The sequence below is a fragment of the Lipotes vexillifer genome, unplaced genomic scaffold (assembly GCF_000442215.2).
Source record: "Lipotes vexillifer unplaced genomic scaffold, Lipotes_vexillifer_v1.1 scaffold193, whole genome shotgun sequence".
Classification (NCBI taxonomy): Eukaryota; Metazoa; Chordata; class Mammalia; order Artiodactyla; family Lipotidae; genus Lipotes; species Lipotes vexillifer.
The window spans coordinates 2311670-2329209 of NW_006769306.1; the positions used below are offsets into that span (position 1 = coordinate 2311670).

A 17540-nucleotide genomic window follows, 5' to 3' on the forward strand; every position below is an offset into this window, starting at 1 on the left:
CAACACTTGTTTTTCATTTCACCACGTGATATTTTTAATTAATAAGCACTGAATTAGAGTTTTCTCTTAAATCTGAGATATCTTAACCTTAAAAGAATGGATTCTTTGAGGGAAACAAAGGTAATTTTGGAATAGGTACGATTTTCTTGAAAGACATAATGGGTTTACCCCTGGAGATAGATGGAGTTTAAGAAGGGTGCAAAGGAAAGTTGGACGGATACATCTTTTTCTTTAAATCTAGGCTTTTTCCCTTGTATTATTTCTGAGGATTTGGATCTCTGACTTATTCAGTATTAATTTGTGGGGTTTAGTGTACTATAGATGAGCCAGGAAGCAATGATTCTAAGGGAAATCTTGTTTCTTATTTTTTAAATGGACTTTAAACTTTTAATTTTGGAGCACAGCTTATATAATTTAGTGTTTTCTTACAAATTAGTTGTTTAAATTTTGAGACTATAAAATAAAAATTTTAATGTATTTTAAAATTCCTTAGAGAAAATAGTCATTTTTCTGGAGTTCTTATTCTAGCTCTGCCAAACAGTTTTCCCTTATCTCTGATTCTCTTTTAGAGATAATGTAGTGATGTTTATCCACTAATGGTATTTCATTTTAAGATTTGTGGGTATCACTCTACAGAAACACATGTATTAGATGTAGATGTCATGTAAATGTGAGACAGTTGTAAAGATGAACAATGACACTTTTCAACACACGAGTTTTTAATAAGTTTAATTTTATCCTAGCACCACAGAGACCTTCAGATTGGTCCAAAAAGAAGAAGGAGCCCTTGGGAAAATTGGCTTCTTTATTTAAACTTATTGTGAGAGTGATCTATTCTTTCCACACTCTGAGCCTCAAGGAAGTACATTCTGATACTCTACTCGCTATTGGCAACTCAATCACCAGCATTCTTTCCAATGTACTTGGACATATTTCTTTGCCTTCTATGATCCGAAAAATATTTGCAACTTTAACAAGACCTCTGGCATTATTTTACGAAAACTCAAAGTAAGTATTTTGGCTTAATAACTTTGAATTAAACATATATAACTGGATTTAGGTAGCAAACGTTTATTGTTTTCATATCAGCTTTGCTGTTAAAGATCTTAATCTTTAAAGTTTAGTGGAAAGGGTAATATGTGAAACTATGCTTTTGTTAAAAAGTTCAATTAATAAATAAGTATGAGGCAGAAATTGGAAGTCACTTTATTTTTCATGATTAGTCCAACCCTCTTTTTACTTTAGTGCATGTCTTTTCAGAACTGTTAATACAAAAAGCATACCTCTTAAGTGTATGATATATATGACTTGACACACTACTTTGCAGTTAAGTATTATATATGGTATGCACTTAGTATATTGGATGCATCTTGCATCATACACCTAAGAGTCTCATTGTTCTTAATGTCTGCATAGGGCTTCATGAAACTTTACCCAATTTCCTGTTGGTGGACATATGTTTTCTAGTCTTTTTCCTTATAACTAACAATATCACATTTGAACATATGTGTACATAAGTCATTTGCCACTAAATAGCAGAACAGGGCCCTAAAATTGAAATGGTTGGTTCAAAGGGTATATGCATTTAAATTTCTGAATTACCCTCCAGAAGTTTGTATTAATTTACATTACCTTTTACATTTGAACCAAAGAAAGCGGTGCCTAAAAAACAACATGAAAAAATCCCAAGTAACATACTTGAAAGGAGCATTTTGGAAGAATTCATTAATGTTCTTTATAGCAAGCTTGTGTGGTTCAGTTATAATACAGCCTGTCTTTCATAAATTCACAGAGAAACCTTTAGGAACAGATTTTATAAACTACAAAATAGAACTCCAAATCCATTAAGTTTTTGCAAATCTTTTTTAGTCCTTAAGCTTCATCAAAAATAATAATGCTTTTTAAAGAGCATGGAAACAAGTGACTGGTATTAATACTTCGAGGTCTGTTCCAGATGTTTTTCTTTAACTCCTATTTTAAAGACAGGTTTGTTTCATGTTTAAATGTTTGCAGTTTGACAATTTTTGTTAAGTCTTGGGACACCTTTGTATACCACTACACGTGTCTCATTTTTTTTATGCTGCATTATGATATTTCTAGGTTTAATGTTCTAAAATATAAATGGTACTCTGTTTTTCTTCATAGGTTTGATGAAGTTCCTAAAGTATATAGTTGTATGAACAACAAGGTAAAAATAGACATTGTCCATAAAATACACTTTCATGAAGAAAAATTTTAGGATTTAAATAATTGTCTTCCTTAAATATAATTTTGCTGATTTTTTTTTCAAGGGTCATTATTACACCTTAATTTTAATGAACTTTTAGTAACAAGACGTGGATATGATCAAAGGATAGTTTTTTAAAGGAAGATTTAATATTGCTTTAAATTCACAAAGCTCATCTCCTGTCTCATCCCTTTATATATGAAAGTAATTGGTTCCAGGGTTTTATAGGTAAAACTTCTGTAGGCAACTATTAATCTCTTATAATTTATGTGAAAACATAATTTTTTCTGTTAATGGAGAATAAGCTTGAATTCAAGCTGTTGTATCGATAAAGTAAGTTCTTGCCGGCCTATAAAGAGTGTTATATATTGAAGGTGATGGGAGCTTTTAAAAAAAAATTGAAATAATAGCATGTTCTGTGAGTTTAATTTAGTATGCTTTGTGCTTTTATTTTTTCTGTTTGAAAAGTCACATTTCTAAGTGTTATCCTAATGAACTTTTTCTTTTTCCTAGTTAGAAAAGCTACTAGGAGAAATTATTGCTTGTCTACACGTCAGCTACACTGGGACTTACGACAGTGAACTTCTTGAACAGATCTCGCCATTATTATGCATAGTATTTTCACACAAGAACAAACAGATTAGAAAACAAAGTGCTCAGTTCTGGAATGCCACATTTGCTAAAGTGATGATGTTGATTTATCCTGAGGAGTTAAAGTATGCTAACAACAAAGCTCTTGTATACAGTTACTCTGATTGTGTATTGACATTTTGGTTTTAACATAAAATTTCCTTATGATGAATCATTGCAGAGGATTTCTTAGTTGAAATATTATTATTTGGAGTACATGGTGATTATTAAAATTATTTGACCCTTTGCTTTGGTCCTTAGAGTAACCTTAGTTTTAGGAACATAAAAAGCAATTTCAGATTATCCTTAACAAAAGAAATTTCCAGCAAAAGGCAGGAAATTGATGGCTGTTAAATCTAAGTGACATGTACTTAATGTAACAGTCTACTTTTGCTCAAAATCTTGATTTAAAATGTTGCTCAAAATTTTATGATTAAAATTTGGAAAATTGGAAAACTTTTTAAGAATAAAATTCAGAAACTGAAGAGTTCAGTGAAAAATTCAAATATTGTCTGTAATTTCTTACAGTTTTATGTATGTGGAGTAAAAAACGGTCTTTAAGTTGGCTGTATTTTGCCACTTTAAAATTATAATTAAAGTGTTCTTGTTAATATGTCATCAGTACTGCTTACTTAAGGCATATATATTTATGTATTTTTTTGAAGACCAATACTAAAACAAGCCAAACAAAAATCTCTGCTTCTGTTGCCTGGTTTGGAAAATGTTGAAATTATTGAGGAATCCAGTGGACCATATTCAGATACAGTAAGTTGCACAGGGGGGCGTTGTTTACTTTTGCATGATGTTTGAGTAGTTCTTTTATTGCGTTTCAGTGTAGTTTTAAAAAGGACAAAAGCTTAGAATGTTTTACTGAAGTGATGAACAAGTAAAACCTGAACAGAAGTGTTCCGTAACAGGAGTTTTCCATAAAGTTAGTTGTGTGGCCTAGAAAACTTATGAATTAAGGGCAGTCAATTTCACCATGGAGTCTCATTTAAATAATCTCTAGGTCTTGTTCATTAATGATCTTTTTTATTTAACTATGGCACCTCATATATTGTTTTGCAAAGGTTGGAATTATTGAAATATATGGTTAAATGTTGCTTTATATAAACTGGGAATGCTAGTTACTAATCCCTATGTAAGCAAGAGCTACACTTCATTTTCTCATTTCTTTGCATTGAATCTCATTCATTCTGCCAGAGAAACACATCCTTGATGTCACATTATCCATTTGGACCAAGGTTACTTTGGCTAATAGTACTTGATTACTGTCTAAAGATTAAGGAGTAAAGATAGAAGCACTATATATATATACTCATCAGGTAGAACACCCTTAGGCACTTTTTTCCTATTCAACAACAAATGGAGTCTTACTATTTTTTATTTAGAACCTTAAGAGAAAAAGTGTTATAGCTAGCTAAATGCTCTTACTTAGTTTTGGTTTTTGGGTAAAATAAAAATTCTTATCAGATAATTATCTAGACTTGTTTAGACTCTTTCAGTGTAATTTGTCCTGAAAAAGCCATATATTCTGTTGGGAGGGACCTGATAGTATTTTCTGTCATGTATGTTTTATTGTTTAAAGTTTTATGGCTTTGGTTTTTCTTTTAAAACAATTTCCAATAATAAGGGGTATTTGAGTTCAGTAATTCGATTCATTTTTATAGTGTTTATTTGATATATCAGGATGCAAAACAACTATTGCTATATAAGTTGGAGACAACAAATCTTTGCTGTTACTGCATTAGACAGTGGCTTTCTTTTCTTTGACATGATCTTAGTAGATACGAATAGTCAAAAGAAATTTGAAATGAGTATTGATTAGACTGTAATTATCAAAATGTGAAAAGGATAAATAAAAAACATTTGCACATAATGAAATTGTTTTACTTTTACAAAAACAGACAGAAAATTCACAGTTAAATATGAAGATAAGTGGCATGGAAAGAACCTCAAGTGGAAAAAGAGATTCTTTTTTGGCACAAATAAAGGATACAAAAGACAATATGAAACCACCAGCTAAAGTATGTTTTTCAAAGTGTATTTAATAGAACTTTTAAAATTAAAGTATATGGTAGCTTGCAAATATACAACTTCTGATTGGAAGAAAAACCTGTTAAAGACTAAATAAAAGATGGGATTGTAGGGAAATAGTAAAGTGTGGCCTGGGAAGACTATTAAGATGGCATGGTAATCTAGAAGCCTTGGGAGATGATTACTTCTTAGTAAAGTTAAGTCTGCATAACACTGAGCATTTGTTTAGTATAGTTACTCGAGGCAGCGGCCCCCCTTGAGATGGAATGAAACTAAATAAGATTAACTATAACATAGGTAGCATGAAAGGAGAATGTTTTAGAACTTCTGTTATTGAATAGGAAGAGAATGCATCCGTAAGACATCTGTTGTAAGCTCATATATAAAACTAAATATCTAGTAGCTAGTGGCCAATTAGCCAATCTTCAGATAATAATTCTTCCAGGACCTCCAGTAAAGGGGTGTTCTGGAATCTTGAGACCATGGCCCTGGCAAAATGAAAGAAATGTTATTTTTAAAGAATAACTTTGAAACAGTCTTGTAGCAACTGAAAAGTAGAATGAAAACAACTGTGCTGAAAATTTGTAAAAATGACATTATGGTACCAATATTATTGGTATGTAAGACATATTATTTTGGCACCTTTTACGTAATTTGAGTAGTTTGTGCTTCAACTTGAAACTGCAGATATACTTTCCTCCTGCCAAAACACTTGATTTCTGTGTGTGGGCCTGAAAAACATTTGCCCATGCTTTTTTGGTAAGCACACATTTGCCTACCCTTTTTTTTTTTTTTTAAGGAAATGGAGATCCATTATTTGTTTTTTTAAATAAATTTATATATTTTATTTATTTATTTTTGGCTGCATTGGGTCTTCACTGCTGCACGCTGGCTTTCTCTAGTTGCAGCGAGTGGGGGCTACTCTTTGTTGTGGTGCGTGGCCTTCTCATTGCAGTGGCTTCTCGTTGCAGAGCACAGGCTCTAGGCGCATGAGCTTCAGTAGTTGTGGCACGTGGGCTCAGCAGTTGTGGCTTGCGGGCTCCAGAGCACAGGCCTCAGTAGTTGTGGTGCATAGGCTTAGTTGCTCCGCGGCATGTGGAATCTTCCTGGACCAGGCCTCAAACCCGTGTCCCCTGCATTGGCAGGCGGATTCTTAACCACTGTGCCACCAGGGAAGTCTTTGCCTACTTTTTAAAGAGGTATAATAATTTTTATTTTCTGAGTACTTAGTAGAGGCAGAATGAAAGTTAAGGACATGGTACTAATTGTTACTAACCAGGAATATTATATGAGTTTGAACTTCAAACTTCCTAGTCATTATCAAAAACCTTTATCAGAGTGCCTGAAGAGAGATTGATTGAAGTATTGGAAAATAATTTGGAAACTCAAAATGAGCATTAACGTTTTCAATTTACAGTTGAAACTAGAGTCTTCAACTCCAAAAGCAAAGAGTGAAATGCCTTTGGAAGAAGAAAAGTCTACTGACTTTGTGTTTATACCTCCAAAAGGAAAAGAAACAAAGGAAAGGATACTAACTGAACACCAGAAAGAAGTACTCAAAACAAAGAGGTTTGTAGTACTTTTATCTTGAATTGAGTATTCCATATTTACGTTTAGATTTCATGCGGCAAACCATAATTTTGAGTTTATAACTGAGATACTGTGTATACTGTGCTGCTATATTTTAAGTGTCAGAAAGATGGACTGTGCATAACTACATTTCATAATGTATAAGGCTGCCTTGAAATGTGCTAAATGTTTCTAAACAATTCCTTTATTGAGGTATGGGAGGAAAAGGTAGGGGAGATGGTTTCATGGAAAATAAGCATTTAAACCTTGATTTTATATTGTTCTTAAAATGTAACTAGATGTAGAATTGTAAGTTTAATTTCTAGTTGTAGGAATATCAGATATTGAAGTTGCTTATAAAAAATCCTTTTCAGGTGTGATATTCCTGCCATGTATAATAATCTGGATGTTTCACAAGATACTTTACTTTCTCAGTATGGTCAGGAAGAGTCTATGTAAGTATGGAAGTTGTTGAAATAACTGGTTTTCTAATTTTTAATTAACAGTATTCTAATTTATGCACTTATTTATTTCAGGGAAATTCCTACTTTAACTGAAAAATCCAAGGAAGATTCCAAGATGATATTTAAGGTATATTTGGTATTTCATATTTTGGGGTTTTTAGAATCACCCTTCCATTATTATGGAGTCTCTTATATTAATGTTAAGATTTATTGTATAATCTCTTAACTTTCCTTAGCAGACTTTAGCAGAATATAGTCATTATATGTGTGGGTCTGCATCTGTGTGTGAGTGCATGTGTGTTTAAATGTATTTGGCTTTATTGAATACTTAAAATTGGAAACACAAATTAATGGGCATCTACCATCACCTTTGGAAAATTTGCAGAATATTGAAAGTCAGATCGCCCTTTGAATTACTAAAGCTTTACACAAAAATTTCCCCAGAAAGTCAGGCTTGTTTGCTGGTTAATCTATATGTATATGTACATTTCTATGCAGGAGGAACAAAAGGAGAGTGACATTGTCATTCCTCAACATGTCACGGAAAACTGTGGTATGGATGAACACCTTGAAAAGGCTTCCCTTTCGAATAATGAGTGTGGTTCTATTGAGGAAACCAATCCAGAAATACTGAGCAGTAATGATGCCAGAAAAAAGGCTTTAATTGTATCAAAGAAGACGCCAACTGAATGTGCATCTAGTACAGAAAATACATTTGGTGTCAGCAGTAGCTCAGTTTCTAATGCCACTATTTCTGGAACTCCTCTCCCACAGCCTACAAGTCGAAGGCAATCCTTTATTACTTTGGAGAAGTTTGATGGCTCAGAAAATAGACCCTTTAGTCCATCCCCCTTGAATAATATATCATCAGCTGTTATAGTGAAAAATAACCAGGAAGGCATGGCTAAAACAGATAATCCACCAAAAGCAAAGAAAAGAGAAGTGGCTCTTTCAAAATCTGACTCTGCAAAAACACTACATGGGATTAAGAGATCAGGCCGAAGGTCGAGTAAGCCTGAACCAATAGGGAATAAAAAGTCTAAGCCCTTGATGAGATCTGATCAGGAGAAAAGTACTCGGGAATCTGTTGATGGCATGGTAGCCTTAGAAAATAACCCACCTGGTTTGCTTAATCAAACAGAACGTGTATTAGATAATCAGGTTCATCTCTCTGAGTCTTCAGTGGAGTATGAGGATACGATGCTTAAACCAACAATAGAAAATACTATACTATTAGAAAACAGTACTGTAGAGGAGAAAACCTTAGAAATTAATTTGGAATCCAAAGAAAACACACCCCCAGCCATAATAACAACAGATCAAACAGTAAATGAGGATAGTCATGTTCAGATAACTCCAAATCATAAAACCCTTAGACGATCTTTAAGGCGACGTTCAGAAACAGCAGAGCCAACCACTGATAGCCAAGATAAAGAAAATAATCAAAAAAGGGAAAGACGTAAGGAAGAAGAAAAGACTCTGCAGAGGAGTCCATTGCATGTAAAAGATGATGTTTTACCTAAGCAAAAATTGATTTCTGAACAAACTGTACAGGAAAATTTAATTGAGAAAGGAAATAATTTACATGAGAAGACTTTTGGGGAAACCAGCGCTAATGCTGAAATTGATGAAAATAGAAGAAAGCCAGATCTTGAGACTACTAAATCTGAGGGAGATGGTACCCAGGACATTGCAGATAAATCCTCTGAGAAAACAGTAAGGGGACGAACACGGTATCAAACAAGAAGAGCATCCCAGGGTTTACTTTCCAGCATTGAAAACTCAGAATCTGATAGTTCTGAGGCAAAAGAAGAAGGTTCTAAAAAGAAAAGATCTGGAAAATGGAAAAACAAAAGCAGTGACAGTGTTGACATTGAAGATCAAGAAGAGAAAATGGTAAAACAGGAATGTATAAAGGTTGAAAGTCAGACACATGATTATAAAGGGAATTCTGAAGTAGACAAAGATACAAAATCTCAGATCTGTGATAGAAGAGAAGAAAGTAATATTGTAACTCTTCAAGATTCTACAATATCTGCAGAATTATTACAAGTTTCTGGTGATGTATCAAATACTTATGAGGGAAAAAGTAAAACTAACAAATGTGCAGAACATTTCTTTTCAAATCCTTCTGTACCAGAATCAAATCTAAGGACTAGAAATGCCAATAAAAGATTACATAAGCGAGATTCTCTAGAAAATAGTGTGGGTGAATCCTCAAAAACAGAAACATCAGACATTTCTTTGCTTTCTGAAAGACCTCTTCAAACACTTGAATGCCAACACAAGAGAAGTAAGAGGGTGAGGAGATCTAAAGGTTGTGATTGCTGTGGAGAAAAATCACAACCTCAGGAAAAGTCATTCATTGGGTTAAAGAATACGGAGAATTATGATGTAAAAGTCAGCGAAACAAAAAAGACAGATGCGCAGACACCTGTAACTATATCAGAAACTTCTAAAGCTGATCTGTATTCAGAAGTAAAACTTTTAGATGAGCATCATAGTGTGAATTTTCATTTGGATCTCAAGGAGGAGAATGATACTATTAATGATTCATTAATTGTATCTGAAACTGAATTGAAAGAAAATACTATTCAAGACTTTCTTCCTTCTGAAATGGTAAATATTAAAGAAGAAACTTGTGATAGGGATTCTGAGGTAGCAATATCTCTTGAAAGCCAGGAGCCATCTAATAAAAAGTGTAAAACTATTGACCCATGTTTAGGTGACTTCAAAGATATTTCACTGGAATGTTTAACTTTGGAGACCAAAGAAGAAAAGCCAGAGGCTATCCCCAAAAAGGAATTGAGTATTATAGAGAACCTTGCTAATGTTGAAGCAAATGCAGAATTGAATCCAGGAGAAGTAGATGCTATGGAATTGAATGCAGAAAGTGATAAATCTGAAGCTAGCTTCTCTAAACAAAAGAGTGTCAAAACTGATATTTCAGAGGAAGAGGTAACAGAGGAAAACAGTCAAAGAACGGATGCACCTGAAGAACTCAGTGCTGACGAAGCAATAACTGTGGAATTTAATTCAGGTATTGGTCATTCTGATAATACCACACCTGTGAAAGTGAGTGCTCAGTTAGAGATTTCTGAACAGATAGCAGTTGGGGAACTAGACAGAGGAAGTGATGAATCTGATCCAGGCTCATCTGGAGAAATGAATGCTGAAATGGAAAATTGTGAAGAAACAGTGATTGGTGAGGTGACTACTGAAATTGACCGTGTCAATGAAACAGAGGATGAGGACTTAACTACCAAAGCCTCTAAGCCTATAGAAGCTGAAACAAAGAGATTGAATGCAGAAATCGATAGCTTTGTTCCCAACACACTTGAGATGAGCACTGAAGAAGGAAAGGTTGACTCTAATAAAACTGAAACAAATATTGAACCTAATAAATTTGAGGAAACAAAATTAGGTGACAGTCAGATGGTAGTGGGAAATGATGGAATTTTACCGGAAGTTCACCATACTTCAGAGAAAGAGGAGGAGACACCACAACCTCTGACAGCTGAAACAGCTGTTTCTGAACTGGTATCAGAAGACAATAATACATCTCCTCAAAAATTAAAGGATGTTGATCCTTACATGTCAGCAAATGACAGTCCTAGTGGCATGCAGACACGCTGTGTCTGGTCTCCTTTGGCTTCTCCATCCACCAGCATTTTAAAGAGAGGACTAAAAAGACCCCAAGAAGATGAAAGCTCATCACCTGTTCACAAGGTAGGGGAATTGAGGCTGAATATTAATGAGTCCATGTTTAATTGGAATATTTTGGCCATATGGTGATACCTGGTGAATGACAGAATATTAGGTTTTATATGACCATTCATTTTGAACATTTACCGTGGTGGCTAGGGAAAAGGGCAGGTAGAAGGAAAGGTTGAGAAAGGAGACTGAAGCCCTTTAAATTTATTTATTTATTTAATTTATTGCTTGCTTGCTGCGTTGGGTCTTTGTTGCTTCCCACAGGCTATGTCTCGTGGCGAGCGGGGGCTACTCTTTGTTGCAGTGTGCAGGCTTCTCACTCTGGTGGCTTCTCTTGTGTGGAGCACGGGCTCTAGGCCTGCGGGCTTCAGTAGTTGTGGCACGTGGGCTCAGTAGTTGTGGCTTGCAGGCTCTAGAGCGCAGGGTCAGTAGTTGTGACACACGGGCTTAGTTGCTCCACGGTATGTGGGATCTTCCTGGACCAGGGCTTGAACCCCTGTCTGCTGCGTTGGCAGGCAGATTCTTAACCACTGCACCACCAGGGAAGTCCCTGAAGCCCTTTAGATATTCCTTTATTTCAGGACACTAAGCTACAGATCTTCATACAACCATCACCATTGTTCACTTTTTGAAAACTTGATAATCTCTCATGGTGATTTTTTTTTTCTGTTCTTCGTACCATAATATATGAGGAAACACTTAGAAACTAATAAAGTAGCTTTAGTTAGCACTTACTATGTACTAGGACATTATGCTGTTTCACATTTAAGTATTTATATAAACTATTTTCAGACCTTGTCTAATTGAAAAGAAAAAAAACATCTCTTTAGGCTGTGCCTTCATTAATTTCTGGATATGATTTCATTTGTAATTATTTTGTTTATGTCCCCATCTTCTTCACTAAAGTTTATCTACTTTGGTTTGTAAACATATGGATTACCTATGTATCTTTTAACCCCTGGTCCTGTGACTTGCACATAATTTGTTGAATAAATACAATTTAAAAAGGAAAAGTTGCATGTGCTTACATAACTTGTCCTCTCTAGCAAAGTAGATGTTTTGAAAAAGTACAATGTAGGCATTCCTTAATTTTGAAACTGAACCTACCGTTTACTGTAGAATACATGTGTTCATGTATACAAACGTGTATATATAAATATAATTATACTGGCACTTAATTTTGCCTTTAGCCAGCACATTTTGAAGACTTCCCCAAGATATACTGAAAATTCTCATATTGAGAATTCAGAGATTAGTTCTTGGGAAGACTTAATACCACTTGAGATTTTTTCAATTTGGTCTTGGTTTGCTTTTCTTTTGAGGCTCTTACTATTATTATTTTTTTTAAGTTTAAATAGGCCATAAGGTAAAATGCATTTGATTTCTTCAGTATACTTTAGATTGTTAATATCAGTTAACTAGTCATGTTTTGTTTGATAGTAGCTCATTTAATTTTTATTTAGGCAACAGTACAACATGCAGTAGTTTTCTGTAGCAGATATGTACAAAATCTGCCCAGTCTTTTGGGAATCAGGACCAGGAGGCATTTATATACATATTTAATGGTTTAAGTGCTCTGTTGTGTGCTTACATAGCTGAATGAGTGAATAAAGAGTTTAGAAGAGGCCAAAATGACTTCAAGCTGGGCTAAGAAAGACAAAAAAAGCCACCCAATTGCTGTGACTCTTGTACCCTCAAAGAGTTAAGAACTGAGCTTAGTAAGATATACCAGAGGCCAGTTAGTACTGTCTCTGCCTCTTTACATTGTTCTTTACAGTCCATAGTAAGCCTGTAAGGTTAATAGAATTTGATTATACAATTTTAACTGTCACATGCAATTTCATTAAGTTTCTGCTGTTATCCTTCTTTCACTCTCCTTGTTGCTGTATTATGCAGTTTAGACCATAGATAATTGGAATGCCCTTGGTCTTGAGTAGTATCTGTGAAAGCAGTCACCAGGAAGAACTACAACTGTGTGCAGTTGGCTTCTAGTGAAATAAATTAAGCTTCACATTCTATTTTTGGCTAACCTTACAATGAGAATTTATAGTGTTTTTATTTTAACTTTTAATTTTGTTAAATAAAAACATGACCTATGTTTTCAGGTTCGCCGTGTCTCCTTTGCAGATCCTATATACCAGGCAGGATTGGCAGATGACATTGATAGGCGATGCTCTATTGTTAGGTGCCATTCTTCAAATAGTTCTCCCGTAGTAAAAAGTGTTAAAACTTCACCTACTGCGCAATCTAAGGTAAGCTGTAGGCTTTAAAAAATACACATGCAGACAGAATTGTGTTGGGTAATTTGTCTTAAAATTAACTATTTAAGACACAAAACTTACTTGGTTTGGTTTATTGTTCTTTTGTCTGCTTACTCGGTAAGCAGACATGAAGAGGTGGTAAGAGGCAATGATGATCCAGCAAGTCATTGATCCAGTAATACTGTTACATTTTACATTTTCTGAAAATTGTAAGACATTACTGCAGGCTTAAGTTGTGAAAATAAAGTTGTAAAATTTACAGTTATCTAGGGTTCTGAGTATTTTTTTTCTCCTTTCTTCTATCTAGCATAATACTACTTCAGCCAAAGGATTTCTGTCCCCAGGATCACGTAGCCCTAAATTTAAGAGCTCAAAGAAGTGTTTAGTAAGAAGTGCTTTAGTTTTCATGCAACTTTATATTTTCATGTTCAGTCAGGTGACCTCTATTTAACAGCTTTTGAAATTTATTCTAAGATTGCAGAAATGGCTAAGGAATCTGTGCCGTGCCCAACAGAAAGTGTTTACCCTGCTTTGGTGAACTGTGTAGCACCAGTTGACATCATTTTACCTCAGATTACGTCCAACATGTGGTAAGTGGTTATTTAGGCTTCTGGCTTATACCTAGAGATCCCACTTACTTAAGAGGGATATTTAAATGATCAAGGTTCTCATGTTTAGAATTGATTTATATGTACATTCACACACTTTGTTTTAGAAATAAATGAAAATGCAGCTGGGAAGATGGGTGAGATATGGCAATAATAGAAGCATTGATCATAATACAGTAATGGCTAAGATAATTGTGTGCTTAATATTTGCCAGGTTTTGCATACATTATCTTATTTAATTCTAATATAAATACTGTAAGGAGTATAATTAGTTCCACTTTATGTTTGTAAAGGTTAGTCTTGCTTAAGGCAGGTATACACATCAGATTCAAATTTTAAAGTAAATGCATGTATGCCTGTCCTCAGAGTGGGCTAGGTGGGCCTATATAAATTCAGTTATGATTGATCTTAAATCAGGAAATTCAATTGGGTAGGCCCTTACAAACAGAATAAATATAAAACTGTATGACATGTTTCCTGTTTCTGTCATCTCTTTAGGGCAAGAGGACTGGGACAACTCATTAGAGCCAAGAATATAAAAACAATTGGTGATTTGAGTACTCTTACAGCATCTGAAATAAAAACTCTTCCTATCCGTTCTCCAAAAGTGTCTAATGTAAAAAAGGCTCTCAGAGTATATCATGAGCAGCAGGTAAAAACTTAGATGTTAGTCATAACATCATGTATAAATAAATGATCAAGCAATACAGTTACAGAAGTTTGCATTTAAACTATTCTTGCTAAAAAAGTTCATTTTATATGATGCCTTATCGTCCCTTCCCCTGCAGTTAAGAGTAACTTAAAAGATTCATTTATAATTCCATAGATTTTCTCATTTTGTACTGTGATTGTGTATAATACCTCTTTATTCTTTGAATTCTATTTTCCTACCCTCTTATCTCTTTTATTTCCACCAAATAGGTGATTGGTTTCATGGCTGCCATTTCTAAAACCTAGATGTTCAAATCTAAACATTTACAAAAATCTTGCATATTAGTAGTTAACAGTATTTTGATTTTGATATCCAACACAATTGTGGCCAATTTTTTTTAATTGCTCTTCCTATCAACTTTTAACACAAACATTTTAGGTCATGGACATTTCTCAAGATTCTTATGAAAGCCAAGATTCTTTTGCCATATAAAAATGTATCAGTATACAGAAAATTTTGTATATCATTTCAGAAGAATTTACAGACTCTTCTGAAACCCATTTAGAAACCCTTTATGTATTCATTGATACTATACAAAACTGTGAATATATGAAAAATAGGGTTTGTTAAGGGTGAAAGCCGGTGTTCTATTAGAATTTCTGGGACTGGAGTTTGCAGGCTGCTGAAGACTTCTGCTGTATTTGTGAAAGTCCTTGATTTACTATTAATTTTACTTGATCTTTAAAAACATTTAACCAGTGGGGGAAAAAAGAACTATTAGTAATTTTCAGTCTGATAGCTGAAGCATTTCAACTGCTTTATTGAGATCCAGCCACATACCATAAAATTCACCCACCCAAAACACACAGTTAAGTGGTTTTTTAGTATATTCACAAAGTTACACAACCGTCACCAAGACCTAAATTTAGAACATTTGTTATTACCCTGGAAAAAAAAAAGCCCTGTACTCATTAGCAGTCACTCTGCATTTTCACCCCCAAGGCAACCACTAATCTTTGTCTCTGTAGATTTGCCTATTGTGGACATTCCATAAAAGTGGAGTCATATAACCTGTAGTCTTGTGAATGACTTCTTTAACTGAGCATAATGTTTTCAAGGTTCACAGGTATTAGTACTTCTTTCCTTTTTATGGTTAAATAATATCCCATTCTATGGCTATACAACGTTTTGGTTATCGATTCATCACTTGATGAACATTTGGGTTGTTTACACACTTTCCTATTATGAATATGCTATTAGGTACATTCATATACAAGTTTTTGTGTGGACATAACGTTCTTTATTTCTCTTGGGTATATATGTAGGAATCTAATTGCTCGGTCATATGGTAACTCTAACGTTCTGAAATTAGTATTTTCTCAATCAGTAATCGGTAAGCCCTGGGAATACCTTTGAAAATTGTGTTCTTTTTAAAAAAAAGAAGTCCATATATTATTTAAGCTTGGAAATCTTTGCCTTAGATTTGCTTTTCCTCTGTTCCTGAACCTGGGGAATATATGTAGTTTTTCATGGCTACCATTTGCAATAATTCTTGACAAATCCATTAGGAAATATTATAAACCCCATAACCACCTCTTTGAAAAAACAGTGCTATGTAATGCTATTTTTGTGTGTTGTTAGTAGAACATGGGTTCTTAGCAGTATTAGCTAAGTTTATCATGTAATGGGCTGTGAAACATAGTATGTCAGATTGTTTTCCAGCATTAGTGGTTCTGTTACTATTAGTCCTGTTAAAAATTACTTTCAATTTGTCCCTTTTGTTTTTTTTTGTTTTGTTTTTTTACTGGTCTGAATGTATAAATCAAGGTGAAGTCTCGTGGACTAGAAGAGATTCCAGTTTTTGATATTTCTGAAAAAACAGTAAATGTAATGGAAAATAAATCTTTTTCTCCTGATGAAGAAAGACTTGCCTCAGGTATGTTTTAGCAAAGTGGGACAATTTTATAAGATCAGCTGACTTTCTTGAAGAAATATTTTGTTATTGTGCTTTTAGTTTTAATTTGACCATGCCCTGTGAATTAGACAAGTATTTTTTTGTGTAATAGTTGCCAAGTGTGTGAAAAAATAACTGATATGACTTCAAGTATGTCTAGTTGCTTTTTCTCTAATTGTCAACTTCTACTCTATCAAGGTCTCAAATGAGGATATAAACTATAAACATTGCATTCCAGTTATGTTGTTCATAAAAATGAAGTAGTCATGATTTCTGTAATGGCAAAGAATAAGCTATGGTAATTTTTTTTTGCCTGTTCTCTTGACCTTGAGCAGGTATACCTCAGCCTGCACTCTTAATTTGAAACCTGGGCACTTAAATTTTTATTACCTTAAAAGGTGAGAGATATAATTTAAGATTTATCTGGAATAGATTTAATTGTGCTTTTTTCCTTTCTTTTAGATTTAATTGATCCTGTTGCTTTAGAGACTCCGTTATCTAAAAATCTTGTGGCCCAGATTAGTGCACTTGCTCTTCAACTAGATTCAGAAGATCTCCATAATTATTCAGGAAGCCAGCTATTTGAAATGCATGAGAAACTTGGTAGCATGGCAAACTCTATAATTAAAAATCTGCAGTCACGTTGGAGGTCACCAGCCCATGAAAATTCTATTTAGTGTTTTAAGAGAAAATTGAAGTTAAAAAAAAAAAAATCACTGGATTTGTTGATTCATAAAGTAAGTTCTGAAATATAGCACAATTTCAGACTGAATGTTTGCAAAGTTGGTAACATTTCAGACGCTGAAGGGCAATATCTTATTAAGTTCAGTTTTGTTAGTGAGATCATTTTTTCCTGTATAACATGTTTTCTTGGCTGCTATGCGTAGTTTTTCCAAAAATTTAAATATTGAAATGTGAAAGTAAAAACTAGCATACATTGTATTTCACTTACTCATGCGTATTTTAATGGAACATTTTATGTAATATACCTGTTCTCAGTAAGTAAAAATGAAAATTTTTATTTGAACTTTTTGCTGAACTGATAAGGTATTTATACTTGATTTCCTTTTTTAAAATTTCTATTTGTTGTGCCTGAGGTTTAAGAAATTTGTTCTTGGTAAAACACCCCAAATGAGATGCAAGAGAATCTTTTGGAACGCTTTTCGCAGACATCAACGTTATTTGGACAAGAAAATACTTATATTTCAAGAAAAATATCAAAAGTTTCAACTTTTGGGGTTAAATATTAAAGCAGAATTTACTAAAATTCCATTCATTTGCGTTAGCAAATATTTGTTCAGCAGCATTTGCCTGTGAAAATATACTCTTATGAGACATATAATATTCAGTTAAAAATGCACGACTATTTGTACATTATGTATAGATTAAGTTTTTAATTTATAAATTTCAGTCTTCGTTAATTG

The 17540-nt window shown here is 33.8% G+C and overlaps 1 protein-coding gene across 2 annotated transcripts in view; it reads left to right on the forward strand.

The window, feature by feature from the left end:
- RIF1 (replication timing regulatory factor 1) overlaps nt 1–16793 on the forward strand; it is a 49043-nt gene extending 32250 nt beyond the window's left edge. The window contains exons 21-35 of one of the 2 annotated variants that reach the window (XM_007445567.1): nt 744–1008; nt 2146–2188; nt 2741–2943; nt 3523–3622; nt 4765–4884; nt 6312–6463; nt 6838–6918; nt 7000–7054; nt 7426–10656; nt 12747–12893; nt 13210–13287; nt 13377–13492; nt 14009–14162; nt 15990–16098; nt 16579–16793. In XM_007445567.1, coding sequence (XP_007445629.1) covers nt 744–1008; nt 2146–2188; nt 2741–2943; nt 3523–3622; nt 4765–4884; nt 6312–6463; nt 6838–6918; nt 7000–7054; nt 7426–10656; nt 12747–12893; nt 13210–13287; nt 13377–13492; nt 14009–14162; nt 15990–16098; nt 16579–16793 — 5069 coding nt within the window. The remainder of the gene's footprint in view (nt 1–743; nt 1009–2145; nt 2189–2740; nt 2944–3522; nt 3623–4764; nt 4885–6311; nt 6464–6837; nt 6919–6999; nt 7055–7425; nt 10657–12746; nt 12894–13209; nt 13288–13376; nt 13493–14008; nt 14163–15989; nt 16099–16578) is intronic. The other variant, XM_007445568.1, reaches the window with a different exon arrangement.
- Nucleotides 16794–17540: the final 747 nt, after the last annotated feature.